This window comes from Salmo salar, chromosome 03, assembly GCF_965601325.2.
Source record: "Salmo salar chromosome 03, fSalSal1, whole genome shotgun sequence".
NCBI lineage: Eukaryota > Metazoa > Chordata > Actinopteri > Salmoniformes > Salmonidae > Salmo > Salmo salar.
Genome location: NC_138293.1, coordinates 65,348,814 through 65,368,549, shown reverse-complemented (window position 1 = coordinate 65,368,549; position 19,736 = coordinate 65,348,814). Strand labels below are relative to the sequence as shown.

The following is a 19,736-nucleotide window of genomic DNA, read 5'->3' as shown; positions in this document are numbered from 1 at the left end:
GTTTGTAGGGGTTAAATTAGATGTAATGCTCTGTAATTTGTGTGTTTCTATGTACTGTTTGGGCAATGTTTAATGCACAAGTTCTGCCTTAAAACATTTAACCAAGACTGCAGTACTCAACTTACATTATTCAATCTGAATCTGCTTGTTTGGGAGCTTCTTAGTTTAGCTTCTTTAATCAAGCCATTCCTAATTTCGCAAAAGGCCGAGTAAAAACATCTGCTGTTTTTCTACATGCTGCCTTGGATGAAGAGCTCACTTTGCTCTGTAGTTCAACTCCACGTCTTCCTCTATGTCTTTCCATTACACTCCACCTCTTCTGAAAAGACAAATGCTTACAATTATCATCATAATGCCCATGATTTGATACGATAAAATGCGTGAGGGCATCCATTAACCGTTTTTACATTCATTATTGTCTTAACTTGCCAGAATGCCTTTATGATACACATTTTATGCCAAGTTCACATACTATAGCTTTGTCATGTCTGTGATCATACTGTAGCATAGGACAGACATGTTACAACAAATCTCAGCTGTCTCTATACTCTTTATTGTTGTCCATTGAGTTGGAACGATTGACATGGTACAGTGTTGTAAAAGTAACAGGCCTTTGTGAAGAAACACAATTTAGTGTGTGACAAATACTAATTGTGAGAATAAATGGCATGGCAGGATATATTTCTATTTTATTTGGTTAACACAACCGGCATGATGTTAAAGTAGGAAGTTATATCAAAGGTTTTAAAGTTAAACACAGATTACACACACCTTGTTAAACTCGCACTGTATTTTCAAACATGAAGAGAAATTGGATTTACTTTAAGGTGTCCTCATTCGAATGACTCCACTGAGGTATCCATTTCAATAAACACATATCACCTGCTTTTTTAAAATCATATTCTCAATCCCACCTAAAGTCTTGTCCCACCATCTCATAGAATTTGATATTAAAAGGCCTATAAAAGTCCCGGAGCTGCTCAATGACCTCTCGGTCTATCTGCACATGAGTTCTACCCTTTGACTTGCCCAGACAGCGGGGCTGGCTGCTGCTCTCCGGCTTCTTCAGGCAAGGGAAGCCTTTGGTTCGGTTAAAGTAGAAGTGCTTGTCTGTGATGATGCGTTTGAGACCCAAGAAGTCCTGGACTCGGCCCAGCTCCCCCGCCGGGTCTGTGATCAGCCGCTCGCCGCTCACAAAGTGGATCTGGGAGAGGCGAAAGTACTGCAGCCAGTTCTCTAGGTGGAGGATGTACATCCCTATGCGGATAGCGTTCCATGAGGTGTCTACCAGACCCTGGCTCCGGTTCTGGAAGGCCAGCTCCTCGAAGGTGGGGATGTCCGGCTTCTTGGACAGAGTCTGTGTGTAGTCTGAGATGGCCCTGGTGACTGGGTTACGCACCACCACAATCAGCTTGCTGTTGGGGGACATACTGGCGATGCGTCTGGGAGCCTCTCGTGTCACAAAGTAGCTGGGGGTTTTCTCCAAGGTGATTTGGCTGTCTAGAGTCCGTGGCATTAGTCCTCTAAATAGGGAAAGACAGAAAGAGAAAAACATTGATTTAAAATGCATTTTTTTATGCCTGGAATACATTGTATTAGTACTCTAGAAGGGGATAGAATAGTAAAGCAATTTAATTGTCTTGCAGAAATTGTTATCCACTTCGATAGCTGAAAAGATTTCATGAAAACAACTCCTGTTCCCTATCTCCAGGGTGACAGTGATGCTGAGGGCTGGAGGGAAATCATCCAATCACATTTTAGACTGGTGTTCATAAATCACAATCACCTGCATTAAGGACATCCAACAGAAAAAGATACTTGGGAGAATCTGGGTCACACTAAATAGGTCATCATCTTAAAATTTTTGTAAAGTTTTTCTCATATCTACGGAATCTATGCATAGCAAAGTAAAGACTAGTGTTCTGATATTTTCCAAGAAAATGTAGAGACTGGCATTGCTCTGGGAATTTCCTTTCATGATTTGAGCAAAGGGAGTTAAGAAATGCATCAATCCTGTTTAAAACCTGGGTTACGCAAAAGTTGGATTTAAAAAAGGAGTCACTAGAGCGCGATGAGCCAAGTAAAGCCCCACCGGCCAAACCCTCCCCTAACGACGCCAATTGTGCACCGTCCTATGGGACTCCCGGCCATGGCTGGTTGTGGCACAGCCCGGGAATGAACCCGGGTCTGTAGTAACACCTTAGATCGCTGTACCACCCAGGAGGCCTGAATAGTTCTAAGATACAATTACAACCTACATTTGAATACAACATTATTGTCCATTGGTTAGAATAGAAATGTGTCTTCTGGCTTTCCCAACATGCTTCTGGTCCACCTCTCTAACCTCTAGGCTACTGGGCTTTCCCATAGTGTATCCATAATACAAGCTCTAGATTCAGTAAAATGCTTCTTCCCTCCAGGTTAGGACCTTGTTTCCTAGAAACTTTGGAACATTAATATGGATAGATCCCACCTAAAGTGCATTGAGCAGTTTCTCCCAAAACCATTCTTGCACTAAAACTGATACAGTAAATAAAATAGTAACTTTATGTCTGTGACTGATGATTCTGTGCTTCCAACTTTGTGGCAACAGTTTGGGGAAGGCCCTTTCCTGTTTCAGCGTGACAATACAGAAATGGTTTGTTGAGATCTTTGTGGAAGAACTTGACTGTCCTGCTCAGAGCCCTGACCTCAACCCCATCGAACACCTTTGGGAAGAACTGAATCCCCGACTGCGAGCCAAGCCTAATTGCCCCAACATCACTGCCCGAACTCACTAATGCTCTTGTGGCTGAATGGAAGCAAGTCCCCGTAGCAGTGTTCCAACATCTATTGGAAAGCCTTCCCAGAAGAGTGGAGGCTGTTATAGCAGCAAAGGGGGCTACCAACTCCATATTAATGCCTATGATTTTGGAATGAGATGTTTGACTTGAAGGTGTCCACATACTTTTGGTCATGTAGTGTACCTTAACAGTCTAAGAAATATTGATCAGTTTAGCTTGATTTATGAATCCTGTGCTGTTCTGCTGGGTGTCTCAGTTAGCCTTACCAGTTTAGCGCCACAGGCAATCAATAATCTTCCATGGGATGGAAGGAACAGAACAACAGTAGCACCATCCCCAGAAAACAGCTTTACCGTACGCTAAAAACATGCTACTATATCTCAGGTGCTATGTGATGGAGTCCGAACTTAGTTACATCATCAACCTTAACCTATAGTATAGCATATTCTTCGTCTTTCTTCACACTTCCATCATCATACATGTATTATTGAGTTGATGGAATTTTAGGAACCTATATCATCTCATGGAGAAAGCTACAGACATTCCAACACTGTTGGGTTATATAATTTCAAACGCGACCCTTTTCTGTTTGACAATTCTTACCAACACTGTTAAAATAAATAGCTGCAATTAGGCATATTACATAAACCTTTTAAAAAATCAACCCAACCAACACCCAGGATGGTGTTACTGACAGTCTAACACTTCCACTGGTGCCTGGTGCAGGAGCAGAACGCAGTGTGAACAAGATCTGAAATTGTCACTTTTTTGCTGATGAGAAGGAGTGTGGGTGCTGTACTAGCTTTAGCGGCCGTACTTTGTAGCATTTCCCAACTACCACAAAGAGGTGCATTTCTTGTCGATTAGGAATGAAAGACAATCCATCACCTCCTATAACTTTATTTAATCCACCAAGGTTTCAGATGAGACCAGGACACAAAAAGCTTTTGTGCAGCTTTCCATAGAAAAGCCATAATGGAACATATAATTCATGGGATGCTCTTACTTCACACAACCAATTACATTCTCCATTTTCCAAGTACAGTACAACAATGCTCCACTGCCTAAAGAGGAACATGTGCATTTTGGGGAGCACAAAAACAACATGACATGCTCACATTATCTACTGGGTTTGCTGAGTCCCGGGTTTGGTAGAACAGAAACCTAGCTTGAATCAAACTTTATTTGTTCATGATTGGAGTGATGAGATACGCATGTACATTTGCTCTTTAGATTATTCCCCCCTTCTCTTCGTCATTAAACGTTAACAACTTGTCAGGGACAGCTTTATCACTGTTTTGTTAACCTGATTTTAATTAAATTGGTGGAATTTGCATTACCATAATGTAAACTTCCATAGTGCAGGCCTTCATGTTGTGCACACATTCTCATTTCAGCAGGGATTTAATTCATGTCATGTATCTGAAAAATTAATTTACCCTCTCAGGTCTAATCAGAAAAAAATATGCAATAATTACAATATATTACATTGATCAAATAAATTGTCCACCTGCTGTTCTTCATAGTTTTTTATTGAACTAACATTTGTTTTACAGATATTGAATATTATAAATTAAAGCCCATCCACATGATTACAAAACATTCAACTGACCAGAATATAAACCTGCTTCTCATCAATAATTATTTCATGAATATTTAACTAATGTCACGTCCTGACCAGTAAAGGGGATATTTGTCATTGTAGTTTGGTCAGGGCGTGGCAGGGGGTGTTTGTTTTGTGTGTTTCGGTGTTTTTGGGTTTAGGTTCTATGTTATCTATTTCTATGTTTATATCTAGTTTTCTATTTCTATGTTGGTTTTTGGTAATGACCTCCAATTAGAGGTAGCTGGTTGTCGTTGTCTCTAATTGGAGGCCATATTTGGTTGTGTTTGTTACACTTGTGTTTTTGTGGGTGGTTGTTTTCCTGTATAGCCTGTGTTGCCTTATGGAACTGATTCGTCGTTTTGTTTATTTTGTTCAAGTGTTATCTTTAAATAAATTAAGAAGATGAGCACTTTCCCCGCTGCGCCTTGGTCCAATCCTTACGACGCCCATGACAACTAAAGTGCCATCTTCCATTTTCCTCTTATGTAAATACCCAAACCGGGGAGAAGAACAGTTATTCATATGAGCATACTGACTGCTTAACTGAAAACACAACCACCACAGTGGGAAATTAGGAATGGCACCATGCAAAGGTCTGATATCACACCTGAAACTTCCACTAACATTAATTGCCAGTTGCTATTTGCGTTGGCCTTCCTGTATTTAGATGCCTGCCTTTTTCAATGGAGGTGCTTGTAGCATAAGAGAGGACAGGAGGCTCTCGCTGTAATTGTAATATGCCAAGGTTACTGTGACATGTTGTAAGCCATTTAGCAGCAGTGTATTCTGTCCTGACACCCTATGATGCTTGAAGAGAACAGCGAGCACCTTCAGTAGCGTAGCTTTCTGAAAGCCTTCATTGTCGCTCGATAGGCCTACTCTCAAAAGGATAGGGTCACCATGATCACTCCAGCTCTCAATATCGACGAGCTGTGTGGAGCTCTGGGACTAAGTTACAGTGGAGAATGCTGGTAGATGATATATTGTAAATCCTATCAGATAACTCTGTAGAATTAACCATTAGTAAAATATTAATAATGAGATAGAATATAGTTGGAAGGTATACACACAATGTGGAACTGTACTGCCATTGCACACGTTTTGACACATACAGTACACCCACACACACATATCTATAAAGCTGGCAGTAACTGGCATTTTGTGTCATGAATCGAAGATGTAGAGAGATGGATGGGCTCCCTGCTCTGATCATCATCCGGATCCTGTGAGCTGGAACTAAATTGACTGGAGTAATTTACAGCCGTCTCCTGTTCAGGTTATTGGTGAAACTCTGAGAGGAGTCAGGATGTGTTACAGGCTTGGCTGTGACATTTTAATCACTCTGTTAAAATGAACCGAGGTGTGGAGGATCTATACCAACATTGTAAATGTGCCCAGTGCTCACAAGATTGCAAAGGGATAGCAATTCCCCCCTCACCGGTAAAAACACACGTGTGTATTTCATACCCCCCCTGACAGATGTGTTGAGACCAACACCTAAAAATCATGTCTGGCATACTGTAACATTAAAAGTGCTAAAGAAAGTGCCAAGTTCCCTGGCTGCTAACGTGACTCCACTGAGCAAGTCAACATTGTACAGACACCCAGCCACCAGCTATATCAGGCATGTAACACCGTAGCAGCAGGTAAAGGTCAGCTTTGGATCATCTCCTTCAGCACAATCAATTAACCCAGACCTCACCAGTGTAACTTCATTGATGTTTCAGATCAAGAGGGAATTGAGTGCATTATAAGAGTCCTCAGTAAATATTTGCTCGTGAACCACAGTAGTGCGTATACATAACTTTGGTATGGTCATTAGCAGGTCTTTTGATGTGGACGAAATGGAATGTGTGTGACGGCAGACGCACAGAACACGTGTGGCCTCTCTAAGGTTGAGTTAAAACGTAGCATAGCATCTTTCAATAGATGTACAGAGTCAGGTATTGATGTGGCTAAATCAAAAACTCAATCATGGAGCATTCTGTTTAATCTCAAACATTTGTTGCACAGGAGGTTGGTGGCACCTTATTTGGTTAGGACAGGCTCGTGGTAATGGCTGGAGCGGAATCAGTGGAATGGTATCAAATACATCAAACATGGTTTGATGCCATTCCATTTGCTCTGTTTCAGACATTATTATGAGCCATCCTCCCCTCAGCAGCCTCCACTGCTTTGTGGATATTGTTTGGCTTCTTCAGTGTTGTATTCATGTCCTCCATGTTCAAGCTATCATCCACTGTCAGTAGAAAGGTTGTGGCGGTGACACACTGTTTTCAACAGAATTAATCCAGGCCTCATTGTACTAATTACCCAGCTTTATGATGAGTCGGAGGATTGGACAGTAATGCGAGGGCCAGATCTGATTGGGATTTAAATTGGAAACCATCAATCATGACAAGCAGGCAGCGTCCATGCAACAGACAGACGGAGAGATTTAGAGAGTGGCCCCTATCTCTGGCAGAGCAGAGCGTGTCTGTCATCACACAGACTAATAATGAACCCTGCATATTATACAATACACAGCTTGTGAGTTACTGTCTACTAACCAGGGACAGGGAGCATGGTGACTTCAACGTGTCCATTATCTGTGGTGTTGGGATGGCCTTGGCTCGAGTGGGGGTTATTTGGAAAAGCTCCTGATTAAATTATGACAAAGGTCTCATGGCTCATCATGGTCACTTCCAAATGATCTGTAGAACGTAAGATGAAGTGAGATCAGTGCAGGGATAAGCCTGGGATTTAGAGCATGTCTATATTGCTTTCTTGGTGGATGCTAAGAGCATGTTGTTGAAGTGTGGTGTTACACAGTATTGTATGTGGATTTCAAAGCTTTCTCACATACTGCACCTCTATTACCGGGGCCTGAATTATATTCACATTCACTTAGACAGTCCTACTCTTATCCATTGCTTTCATTCTGAAGCCTTTCATCTTCTAATTTGTATTACATTTCACAACAATACAGTGAATACTCTATCTAAGGTTATAGGATTCAGGGACAGGTAATACCAGTATTTGAGAAAGCTTTTAAATCATTATAGAGTATTGCTACAAACTACTTTATGTGTCTATGTTTAAGGTATGGCTACATCATATCTTCAATGACACAAGGAGTGTTAATTTGTACAGACCATGTTATGTTAACGGTTGCGAACAGCCCAGATTGCAATTACACAGCTTCACGTGTTATAATGCACAATGCTGTAATAAAACCAGAGTCGCTATACAACCCCATCACCGCAGTCTATTCCCCTCGCCTGGTACGAAGGAAATAGCTTCATTCTGTCTCCACTGGAAAAGATTATCTTATTAATATTTCACTCACTCCCATTTCTGCTGGGATGACGTCCAAGCATTAATCACCAGTCAGCAGCGACAGAAGCTGGTCTCAATGGAAGTCAATTAAGAGTTACCGAGCAACGTCCCAGACAGCAATACTGAAGCCAGGTCAGCTGGTTGGTTAACTAGACCAAGAAATCAATTAGAGTCAACTGCCAAGACAACCAGCAGCAGGTCTAATTCAATTTGAAACAAAGCTCTGATCTGTTGTGTACACACCTTATCAATCTTTTCCAGAGTGAACTATGTTTTTACGTAAGGACTGTCCTGTTTGTCTGTATGGGAAACAAATATTTCAGAATCAGTCTGACCTCAAAGATGTCTGATTTAGTCGTGTTGTCTGTGCACTATGTTTCACAGAAATGACAGTGCATATGAATATTATAATCCACTGAGGATGTTGAGAGACAATTGCTCTCCTGAAGCGATAAAGCATTGAATTAAGGCGAACCAAATGCTGTTACTGTGTCTGACTTTGATGTGGGAAAGTGTCCAACTATCCCAAAATGAAGACACTCTCAGGAAGACCCCGAAATCCATGGCTGGCAAGCTGCACATCCTCAGATGAGCATTTCAGTTAATTGTGTAAATGTTTCAGATGAATTAACTGCAGCTCAGCTGCCAATTTCAAAGAAACACAGTGTAAACAAAACTATTTCAGTGCATGTCAGCCTGTCCTCACATCCTGTTCAGTTTAAACTTGTTTCCTCCTGTCACATTTCCCCCTGTCTGTCTTTGCAAAAGGCTTTCTGCTGAACTGCAGGGAATAATGGAAAACATTACCAACGCATAATGAGACACTGCAAAATTTCATTCAGTCTGTAGTTGAAATGCAAATAGTCCAAAGACACCTGGCATATGCTAGAGATAGGAAACATTGGAATATTTCTTGCAAGGAATCAAATCAAATCAAAATCAAAATCCATTTTATTTGTCACATGTGCCGAATACAACTGGTGTAGACCTTACAGCGAAATGCTTATTTACAAGCCCTTAACCAACAATGCTTTAAGCAGTTAAGAAAAAAAAGTGTTAAGTAAAAAATAGATAAGTAAAAAATTTAAACTTTTGAATAAAAGTAACAAAAAATTAAACAGCAGCAGTAAAATAACAAGCGAGGCTATATACGGGGCTACCGGTACAGAGTCAATGTGCAGGGGCAGCGGTTAGTCGAGGTAATTGAGCTAAAATATACATGTAGGTAGAGTGACTATGCATAGATTATAAACAGAGAGTAGCAGCAGCGTAAAAGAGGGGTCTGGGTAGCCTTTTGATTAGCTGTTCAGGAGTCTTATGGCTTGTGGGTAGAAGCCATTAAGAAGCCTTTTGGACCTCGACTTGGCGCTCCGGTACCGCTTGCTGTGAGGTAGCAGAGAGAACAGTCTATGACTAGGGTGGCTGGAGTCTTTGACAATTTTTAGGGCCTTCCTCTGACACCGCCTGATATAGAGGTTCTGGATGGCAGGAAGCTTGGCTCCAGTGATGTACTGGGCCGTACGCACTATCCTCTGTATTGCCTTGCGGTTGGAGGCCGAGCAGTTGCCATACCAGGCAGTGATGCAACCAGTCAGGATGCTCTTGATCGTGCAGCTGAAGAACCTTTTGAGGATTTGAGGACCCATGACAAATCTTTTCAGTCTCATGAGGGTGAATAGACTTTGTCATGCCTTCTTCACGACTGTCTTAGTGTGTTTGGACCATGATCGTTTGTTGGTGATGTGGACACCAAGGAACTTGAAGCCCTCAACCTGTTCCACTACAGCCCTGTCGATGAGAATGGGGGTGTGCTCGGTCCTCCATTTCCTGTAGTCCACAGTCATCTCCTATGTCTTGATCACGTTGAGGGAGAGGTTGTTGTCCTGGCACCACACGACCAGGTCTCTGACCTCCTCCCTATAGGCTGTCTCATCATTGTCAGTGATCAGGCCTACCACTCTTGTGTCATCTGGAAAATTGATGATGGTGTTGGAGTGCCATGGAGTGGCACGGCCATGCAGTCATGAGTGAACAGGGAGAACAGAAGGGGACTGAGCACACACCCCAGAGGGGCCCCTGTGTTGAGGATCAGCATGGTGGATGTGTTGTTCCCTACCCTTACCACCTGGAGGAGGCCCGTCAGGAAGTCCAGGATCCAGTTGCAGAGGGAGGTGTTTAGTCCCAGGGTCCTTAGCTTAGTGATGAGCTTTGAGGGCACTATGGTGTTGAACGCTGAGCTGTAGTCAATGAATAGCATTCTCACATAGGTATTCCTTTTGTCCAGGTGAGAAATGGCAGTGTTGAGTGCAATAGAGATTGCATCATCTGTGGATCTGTTGGGGCAGTATGCAAATTGGAGTGGGTCTAGGTTTTCTTGGATAATGGTGTTGATGTGAGCTATGACCAGCCTTTCAAAGCTCTTCATGGCTACAGACGTGAGTGCTACGGGTCAGTAGTCATTTAGGTAGGTTACCTTAGTGTTCTTGGGCACAGGAACTATGGTGGTCTGCTTGAAACATGTTGGTATTACAGACTGTCAGTGAAGACACTTGTCAGTTGGTCAACGCATGCTTGGAGTACACGTCCTGGTAATCCGTCTGGCCCTGCGGTCTTGTGAATGTTGACCTGTTTAAAGGTCTTACTCACATTGGCTATGGAGAGCGTGATCACACAGTCTTCCGGAACAGCTGGTGCTCTCATGCATGTTTCAGTGTTACTTGCCTTGAAACGAGTATAGAAGTAATTTAGCTCGTCTGGTAGGTTTGTGTCACTCTTCTGGTAGGTTTGTGTCTGTAATAGTTTGCAAGCCCTGCCACATCCGAGGAGCGTTGGAGCTGGTGTAGTACGATTAAATCTTAATCCTGTATTGACGCTTTGCCTGTTTGATGGTTTGTCGGAGGGCATAGCGGAATTTCTTATAAGCTTCCGGGTTAGAGCCCCGCTCCTTGAAAGCAGATGTTGCCTGTAATCCATGGCTTCTGGTTGGGGTATGTACAGTACATACGGTCACTGTGGGGATGATGTCATCGATGCACTTATTGATGAAGCCAGTGACTGATGTGGTGTACTCCTCAATGCCATCGGAAGAATCCAGGAACATATTCCAGTCTGTGCTTGCAAAACAGTCCTGTAGCTTATCATCTGCTTCATCTGACCACTTTCTTATTGACCGAGTCACAGGTGCTTCCTGCTTAAGTTTTTGCTTGTAAGCAGGAATCAGGAGGATAGAATTATGGTCAGATTTGCCAAATGGAGGTTGAGGGAGAGCTTTGTACGTGTCTCTGTGTGTGGAGTACAGGTGGTCTGGAGTTGTTTTCCCTCTGGTTGCACATTTAACATGCTGACAGAAATGAGGTAAAACTGATTTGAGTTTCCCTGCAATAAAGTCCCCGCCTCTGGATGAGCGTTTTCCTGTTTGCTTATGGCCGTATACAGCTCATTGAGTGCTGTCTCAGTGCATATAGACAGCTACGGAAAATATAGATGTAAACTCTCTTGGTAGATAGAGTATCTCATGATAAGCTGTAGACCACACTATCTCAGGCGAGCAAAACCTCGAGACTTCCTAAGAATTTGTGCACCAGCTGTTGTTTACAAATATAGATAGGCCGCCGCCCCTTGTCTTACCAGAGGCCGCTGTTCTATCCTACAGAAAAAGCTTGAAACCCGCCAACTGTATGTTAATCATGTCGTCGTTCAGCCACGACTCGGTGAAACATAAGATATTACAGTTTATAATGTCCTGTTGGTACGATATACGTGCTCGTAGGTCGTCCATTTTATTATCGATTGATTGTACATTGGCTAATAGGACCGATGGTAAAGGTAGATTATCCTCTCGGCGACAGATCCTTACAAGGCACCCGGACCATCGTCCACGATATCTCCGTCTTTTCCTCCTGAGAATGACAGGGATGAGGGCCTTGTCGGGTGTCTGGAGTAAATCTTTCCTGTCCAACTCGTTGAAGAAGAAGAATTCCTCCAGTACGGGGTGAGTCATCGCTGCCCTGATATCAAGAAGCTCTTTTCGGTCATAAGACACGGTGGCAGAAACATTATGTACAAAATAAGTTACAGATAATGCAAAAAAACATACACCATAGCACAATTGGTTATGGAATCGTAAAACGCCGGCCATCTCCTTCGACGCCATTATCATTCCGGAAATTGTTTGATGCGTGTATACTATGTATTTTACTAACTAGACTAGACTCCAGGAAAAACAGTTTGAACAGAATTGTGCATATCCCCATTTAATCAAACTCAATTTACTACAGTCAAAACTACACATTTATTTAATCACATTATACATTGCTAGGCATGGTGTCGGCCATGTTAGATTCCATCTCTCAGAATAATGTCCTTGTGTGGCCTTGCCTCCAGGGTGGTCTACCTTTCTCAACAGCTCTTAATGATATGTACAGCTGGGTTACCTACAGTTGGTAAAGTCTCTATCTCTGTCTCTTTGAGTAGGAAACTCACAACACCACTATCTCTGTCTCTTGCTGCTGGCAACTCTAGCTAATGACTTATTCAATACAAAATCCTAATACCAAAACCACACTGTGCCATGGTGTCTTTGGGGGATATTCCCGAGAGGAGTTGTTTTTGTAATTAATGTTAACTGCTACATGTTTCTGAGCTATATCGGGATTAAGAGTCCTCATTACTTGTGAAAAGAGATGCCTGGGCCAATGGAATGCGCAGTTCCCTCCGTTAAATGAGCAGCAGACAACTTTCTGTCCTCGTCAACCTTTCTGACGTTAGAGTTCCAGGGCTCAGTATCCTCCCTGAGCCAATTAACAGTGGACCTGGAGAATACTCTTGGCTGAAGCAGATTCTACGAGGCCTCTTGCACAATTTGAACACTTCTCAGGGAATCTATTTGATGTGCGTCTGACTCCTGTAAAATCAGTAGAGCTGAGATGCCCTTTTAAATTCTGATGGCGATGGTGTGTAGTGATGCGGATTTGTTAGATTCTTTTGATCGTGTGCGAAAATTGAAAAACGCGTCCACAAAGTGTTGCGGAGTTGGTTGCAGTATAATGTATGATTCAGCTGCCCCTTATATAGTCACAGGGATGGAGAGACACTCACATGCAATCTACATTTTTATTTTACCTTTATTTAACTAGGCAAGTCAATAAGAACAAATTCTTATTTTCAATGACAGCCTAGGAACAGTGGGTTAACTGCCTTGTTCAGGGGCAGAACAACAGATTTTTACCTTGTCAGCTCGGGGATTTGAACCTTTCAAAAATTTGGATTTGATCTTGCAACCTTTCGGTTACAAGTCCAACGCTCTAACCACTAGACTACCTGCCGCCACAAATGAGGCCAAATGGGTCTTATTCTATTCTGGAGATCAAGTAATGAACACCACCATTTCACTGTCGTCGCACAGGTCTGTCACTTACAGTGGGGTGAAAATAGTTGGATTATGCAAGTAATTCACAATTAAAAAGAATACAAATAGAGGACAGTCTATCACAGTGCCTCATCAGACGATGGTGACAATCGTATTATTTAATGCTGAGACCAGGTCGTATTAGTTCTAGTCTGCATGAAGTTTCAGCCACCATGACTGAGGTGAACTAATCTAGCAAACACTCATTACATTTAAATGGATGGTGTCTCATGTCTTGGACTGAAATACAATGAAAAATAAGACTCTCTTAAAGCACATTATTAAAGGTGATTTGTATGGAACTTCTGACGTTTATCAGCCAATTTATCTTTCTCATTACTGGCGGCATTTATGTGGCTCTTATTGCAAGATGTCAGTGGCTAAACTAAAATTGCTTTCAGAGGGGATTAGAGAAACTATTGCTAGGTCCTGGCCTCTGTGGCATTTTAATTAATCAGTCCCCAAATAGTACTGATGAATTTAGAGCCTGTGTGTGTGTGTGTGCATGCATGGATGGGGGTGGGTACGTAAGTGTGGATGTGTAATTAATAATTAACGTGAAACTAATTACATGAATACAGTATCTGCTAATATTGGCACTATATTGGCACAAGCCTACTGCACACAAACTTCCCACTGTTCTTTTAGTCTAATATTAACATTATTGCAGTTATATTATAGGCCTATTCTTAACCTCCAGAGCTAAGTGCATGAAAAAGCACTGCTACGTCGGGTCCTCAGCCCTGAACTGAATGCCTCCAAGTCCCTTTTATTGATTTAAGCAGCTCCCCATGGGTGAGTCTGACTCAATTGACTTAAACACAGCAGGTATAAATGGCTTCACACTGCGATGGGACAGTGAGCACACACCACAACTATCTGGGCTTAGGGAGAGCTGCTGGGTGATTTCACTAGAGTGGCCTGTCTGACAGAACCTCCCACAGAACAGAACATTCTTGGTTTCAGTGTTTTTTTTCTCTCAGCTAAGTGTAGATTCGACCCATGAGAGTTCCCTGCACGGTTTCACTCAACAGGCACCATGTTCTGTCAAAGAGGAGAATGTGACACCTGTGTAATGCCTGCTTTTAGGCATGCAGGTACCATCTTCAGCAATGGTCTTACGGCTGCCAAGGGATGAGAGCAGGCAGAGTCACACAACTGAGCCAAGCTGAGCTGAGATTTACTGGATCTGGCCATGCTGGAAAGGATCATGTGAAAGGAAAATATAAAAGCCAGCACGGTACTGTTTGGGTAGGCACAATAATGAGAAAAGGCTATTACTCTCCTATGGACTTCTTTATCCAAGGTCTGACTCATGGGTAAGAGACAGCGCCAGTGTCCCGTCTCATCGATGTACACTGGAGCGGCATCCCGTCAGAGGGAAGGCAGGAGGAGTCCTACCTTATCCGAGGTCACTAATCAATATTAGTCATGTTTCTGCTGGAGAGGGTTTCTTCAAAGTCTGCCCCTGAAAATATCTATTACCGTTGATCTGCATGTTTACTTACTGAAATTCGACACTGCAGCTATACTGTGGCATTTCAACCTGGGTATCAAGCCAAAGTAACTTCATCCTGGATTTGGGGCATGATTTACTTGTAATGCTTACAATTCCAATTGCTTTCGGTCTGAGTGTTTCTTTTAATCTGGTATTCCGAAATATTTGTACACCTTGAGAAATCAAAGCTTTAGATCAATTATCTCACAAACTACACTATATAGTATGTGGCCCCCCCTTCAAATTAGTGGATTTGACTATTTAAGTCACACCATTGCTGACAGGTATATAAAACTGAGCACACAGCCATGCAATCTCCATAGACAAACATTGGCAGTAGAATGGCCTTACTGAAGAGCTCATTGAATTTCAACAAGTCAGTTCGTCAAATTTCTGCCCTGCTACAGCTTCCCCGGTCAACTGCTGTTATTGTGAAGTGGAAACGTCTAGGAGCAACAACGGCTCAGCTGCAAGGTGGTAGGCCACACAAGCTCACAGAACGGGACCACCGAGTGCTGAAGCGCGTAGTGAGAAGAAATCATCTGTTCGGATGCAGCCCTCACTACCGTGTTCCAAACTGCCTCTGGAAGCAACGTCAGCACAAAGCACAAGAACTGTTCATCAGGAGCTTCATGAAATGGGTTTCCATGGACTAGCAGCCACACACAAGCCTAAGATCACCATGCGCAATGCCAAGCATCGGCTGGAGTGGTGTAAAGCTTGCCACCGTAGAGCAGTGGAAACGGGTTCTCTGGAGTGATGAATCTCGCTTCACTAACTGGCAGTCCATCGGACGAATCTGGGTTTGGCGGATGGCAGGAGAACGTTACCTGCCCCAATGCACAGTGCCGACTATAAAGTTTGGTGGAGGAGGAATGATGGTCTGGGGCTGTTTTTCATGGTTTGGGCTAGGCCGCTTAGTTCCAGTGAAGGGAAAACTTAACGCTACAGCATTCAATGACATTCTAGACAATTCTGTGCTTCCAACTTTGTGGCAACAGTTTGAGGAAAAACTTTTCCTGTTTCAGCATGACAATGCCCCCATGCATAAAGTGAGGTTCATGCAGAAAAGGTTTGTCGAGATCAGTGTGGAAGAACTTGACTGGCCTGCACAGAGCCCTGACCTCAACTCCATCGAACACCTTAGGGATGAATTGGAACGGCGACTGCGACCCAACCTCATTAATGCTCTTGTGGCTCAATGGAAGCAAGTCTTACCAGAAGAGTGGAGGTTGTTATAGCAGCAATGGGGGGACCAACATCCATATTAATGCCCATCATTTTGGAATGAGATGTTCGACGAGCAGGTGTCCACATAATTTTCAGTCATCTAGTGTATCTACACTGAGAATACAAAACATTAATAACACCTGCACTTTCCATGAAATAGACTGACCAGGTGAATCCAGGTGAAAGCAATAATCCCTTATTGACATCACTTGTTAAATCCACTTCAATTACTGTAGATGAAGGGGAGGAGAACGGTTAAAGAAGGACATTTACGCCTTGAGACAAATGAGACATGGATTGTGTGTGTACCATTCAGAGGGTAAATGGGGAAGACAAAATATTTAAGTGCCTTTGAACGGTGTATGGTAGTAGGTGCCAGGTGCACCGGTTTGTGTCAAGAACAGCAACGTTGCTGGGTGTTTCACACTCAACAGTTTCCCGTGTGTATCAAAAATTGTCCACCACCCAAAGGACATCCAGCCAACTTGACACAACTGTGGAAAGCATTGGAGTCAACATGGGCCAACATCTCTGTGGAATGCTTTCGACACCTTGTAGAGTCCATGCTCGATGAACTGAGTCTGCAACTCAATATTGGGAAGGTGTCCCTAATGATTGTTATACTCAGTATGAGTGTTCTCTGCTGTATTGTGTTATGAAAAAGGATCTCTAAGTGATCATTATCAACAATTTCAACAAGAGTGGTAGGTAGAGAGGAGGGAATATACTGCACACTTATTCCATCCCACAAGGTACATGATTAGCCTAATGATCATGAAAAACGTTATGGACTTTCATGAAGACAATCGTGGGACAGTCAAGTATACACTCTGCTACACACTTTTAAAGTTGACTAATAATGCCAGAGATAAGCGTTAGAATATAATGGATACCGAGGCAATACACCCAAGCATATCTATATTATCTCATAGGCAGGCCTACATACATTAGGTTGTAAGAAGTCATAAGACTACTCAGCCTAAGCCTACTGTTTTATTGTGACAAATTCCTTCATATGGGGCATGCACTTGTTCAAAAAATAAAATATTGAAAATGAAATATATCATAAACAGACAAATTAGTCTATTATATATTTAAATCAACGTGACATTTCGTACCTGTACCAGTCCAATCCTCTGTCATAGTTTCTATCGAAAAAGTGGGGCTCTGTTCCAAGCGCGCGCACATCTGGATGAATTCGAATGAACTCCAGCACCGCCCTGGTGCCGCCCTTCTTCACCCCGACGATTAGCGCGTTAGGTAACTTCTTGTTTCCATATTTCTGTGCAACAGTAATATTATATTCGGATGGGGCAATACTCCGTTTGTGAGTGATGGGCAAGGCAGAATTTCTACTTTGGTTGCGAGCATGACTTGATCCTTGGTGAGTGAGTGCCACGTTTAAAGTCTCATCCAGAGCAGTCCTCCTGTCCGCGGTGCAATCTTTTTGCAGAAGTTTTTTGCTTCCTACGTTTTTTTGATGGAGGCACCTTTTTTCCTCATAACTCTGGGTTGGCATGATTGTACCACAACAAAACAGTATGCTGTAGCATAAATATGTGAAGGACAATGAAATGGTGAATATAAAAATAAATCGTTTGCTCAACCTATTTGAAGATGGCACGATTCGGTTTGAGATCAACCTATATGCCATATCTCCATGGGTCAAGGGACTGCATGTTTTTCTTCTGTGCTGCGCCTGGACTGCGGTGTCTCCCTGTGGAACAGGACTCTGCCTCTGCCAACATCCCAATACGACAGAAAACCAGGTAAATGTTCCTCCAAGAAATTACCTGTGCACAATTTGCATCGTTTCCAATTAAACAATTGTTGGATAACTTTGGAATAAATAGATTTCAGCCATTTTCTTGGAAAAAGTAGAATGATCCCGCCTAAATGAGTTCATATTTTGAGTGATAGGATGATTGCATCTGTAATATTAACTAATTGCATAATATTTTGTCGAAACACTTAAACCCCCATGGAGTCGGTATCCTCAATCCCATTCTTCGTTTTCCTCAATCCGTTGGTCTGGGTAAAATATGCCGTTCGTTGGATAATGATGAGTGACTTTGGAAACCTGCCGAAATCCATAAATCTGCATCTCTTCCAAAAGGCACGGTGTAATCTGCCATTGACTCTAATCCGTGCGAAGCTTCAGCCTCGCCTTCACGGGATCTGCGATGTTCAGCTCATGTTTGGCTGCTTTCTCAAAGTTCTTAAGAATTCCGTTGCGGCAGTCAGGGACAGATGATGAATATATAAAGATGCCGTCTGACGTCACTCTTCATATGATCATATTCTCCATGCATTTAACTTTTTAAAGGAATACTCCCGGTAGCCTAAGCATAGTCCATGTGGATACCTGTGTGTGAATATTTCCACATAACTCACATGAATTTGTGTTCTCGTAGCCAATTGGAATTCATTGGACATCAAGCATTTTTATTCAGAAAATAACTTTGAATTGCACAATGGCAGGCCATTAATTGCTCCCTTTCAATCATGAAAGTACACCACAAAGATTATCTTTAATCTTGAATCTCCAAGCTGTTGCACAGATCTCTGCTTTCACGAACATTCTAAACTGACAGACATGACTGAATATTTCTAGTCTAAGACATAAAACGCTTAGATTTGAACAGGTGAAATCTTCAAGATTCTATGAGCTCTCTCACAGATGGGTGTTCTGGGGCCCTGCACTGTAGCCAAGGAGATAAACATGTTGCTTTGTGTCATACCTAAGGACACCCATTTAGCATATGTTATCCAGTAAAGCCATGCAGTCTACCCACCAGACAACATCAAATCAAATCACATTTTATTTGTCACATGCGCCGAATACAACAGTGAAATGCTTACTTACAAGCCCTTAAAACCAACAATGTAGTTTTACGAAAAAGAAGCGTTCTTAAAACTGCATTGTTGGTTAAGGGCTTGTAATAAGTATAAAAATCAAAATATTTATCCACACACACAAATACAAACACACACATGTTTGTTATTCCACAATTCCATCACAGCTTTTTATTTCAGTCATTTTAGCATCATTACTTGAAAACCAAACAGCAAATGTAATGGCTCACAATACATCTTTACATGATTTGAGCATATTTGAATCAGTTTACTCAGCTAATGTGGATGCTCTCCCAGTCTCACAGAGCAGAGAGGGAATGTTGGAGTAGTGAAACACTAGATTTTCCAAATTAGCGAGGCACCAGCGAGTCTGTTTCTCTGTTTCACTCTGTGGCTCTGCCATGGGGCTGAACCTGCTATTAGTGAAATGTGATTAGGGACCACCGATCAATTTGGGGCACAGTCCCCAGTAATATGACATTGATACAGCAAGGCGTAGTGGGGTTCATTAACCTTTCCAGCCCAGCTAGAGAGAACCCTGGGGCTTCAAAGTGCAAATGCTTTACAGTCATGTCTAAGGGAGCTCGACAGTATTACCCAACTGTGTACTGCTCAGTTTGTACTGGTCATGTAGGTTCATCACTCTTAGAATGATGGAGGACTGTTGTATTGATGCTGGGTTCTGGACTCATGTCCTCATAGCTCAACCTCCATCTAGCAGAATTGTTAATATTGAAAGAATCCACAGAACAGTGCAAAGGGAATTTTAAAAGCCTGTCCTCTCTGGCTGCATTCCTTGCCTCACAGTTAGCTTTCTTATTTCATAATGAGTCTCAAATGTCTAATTTGGAAAAGTAGGCACTGTAGGTCTCTGTATACACACGGATAAAAAGCGGTGGTTCTAAATCCTCCTATTTCAAATAAATTAGGTCTAATCATCAGATTCTGAGGGAGTAGTAAGGATTGGTGGCTGACAGTTCATGTCCTATCAGTCTTTGATAATCAATAATTTGAAGGAAGACATTTTCCCCACAGCAT

The 19,736-nt window shown here is 42.4% G+C and overlaps 1 protein-coding gene across 1 annotated transcript; it reads right to left on the bottom strand.

Moving 5' to 3' along the window:
- Window positions 1-541: 541 nt before the first annotated feature.
- On the bottom strand, window positions 542-18,072 carry LOC106601146 (heparan sulfate glucosamine 3-O-sulfotransferase 2). The gene is made up of 2 exons (XM_014193108.3): window positions 16,961-18,072; window positions 542-1,523 (listed from the first exon to the last, which is right to left on the bottom strand). The coding sequence occupies exons 1-2, from the start codon at window positions 17,494-17,496 to the stop codon at window positions 905-907; spliced, it is 1,155 nt and encodes a 384-aa protein (XP_014048583.1). The 5' UTR covers window positions 17,497-18,072; the 3' UTR covers window positions 542-904.
- Between the last annotated feature and the right edge of the window lie 1,664 nt (window positions 18,073-19,736).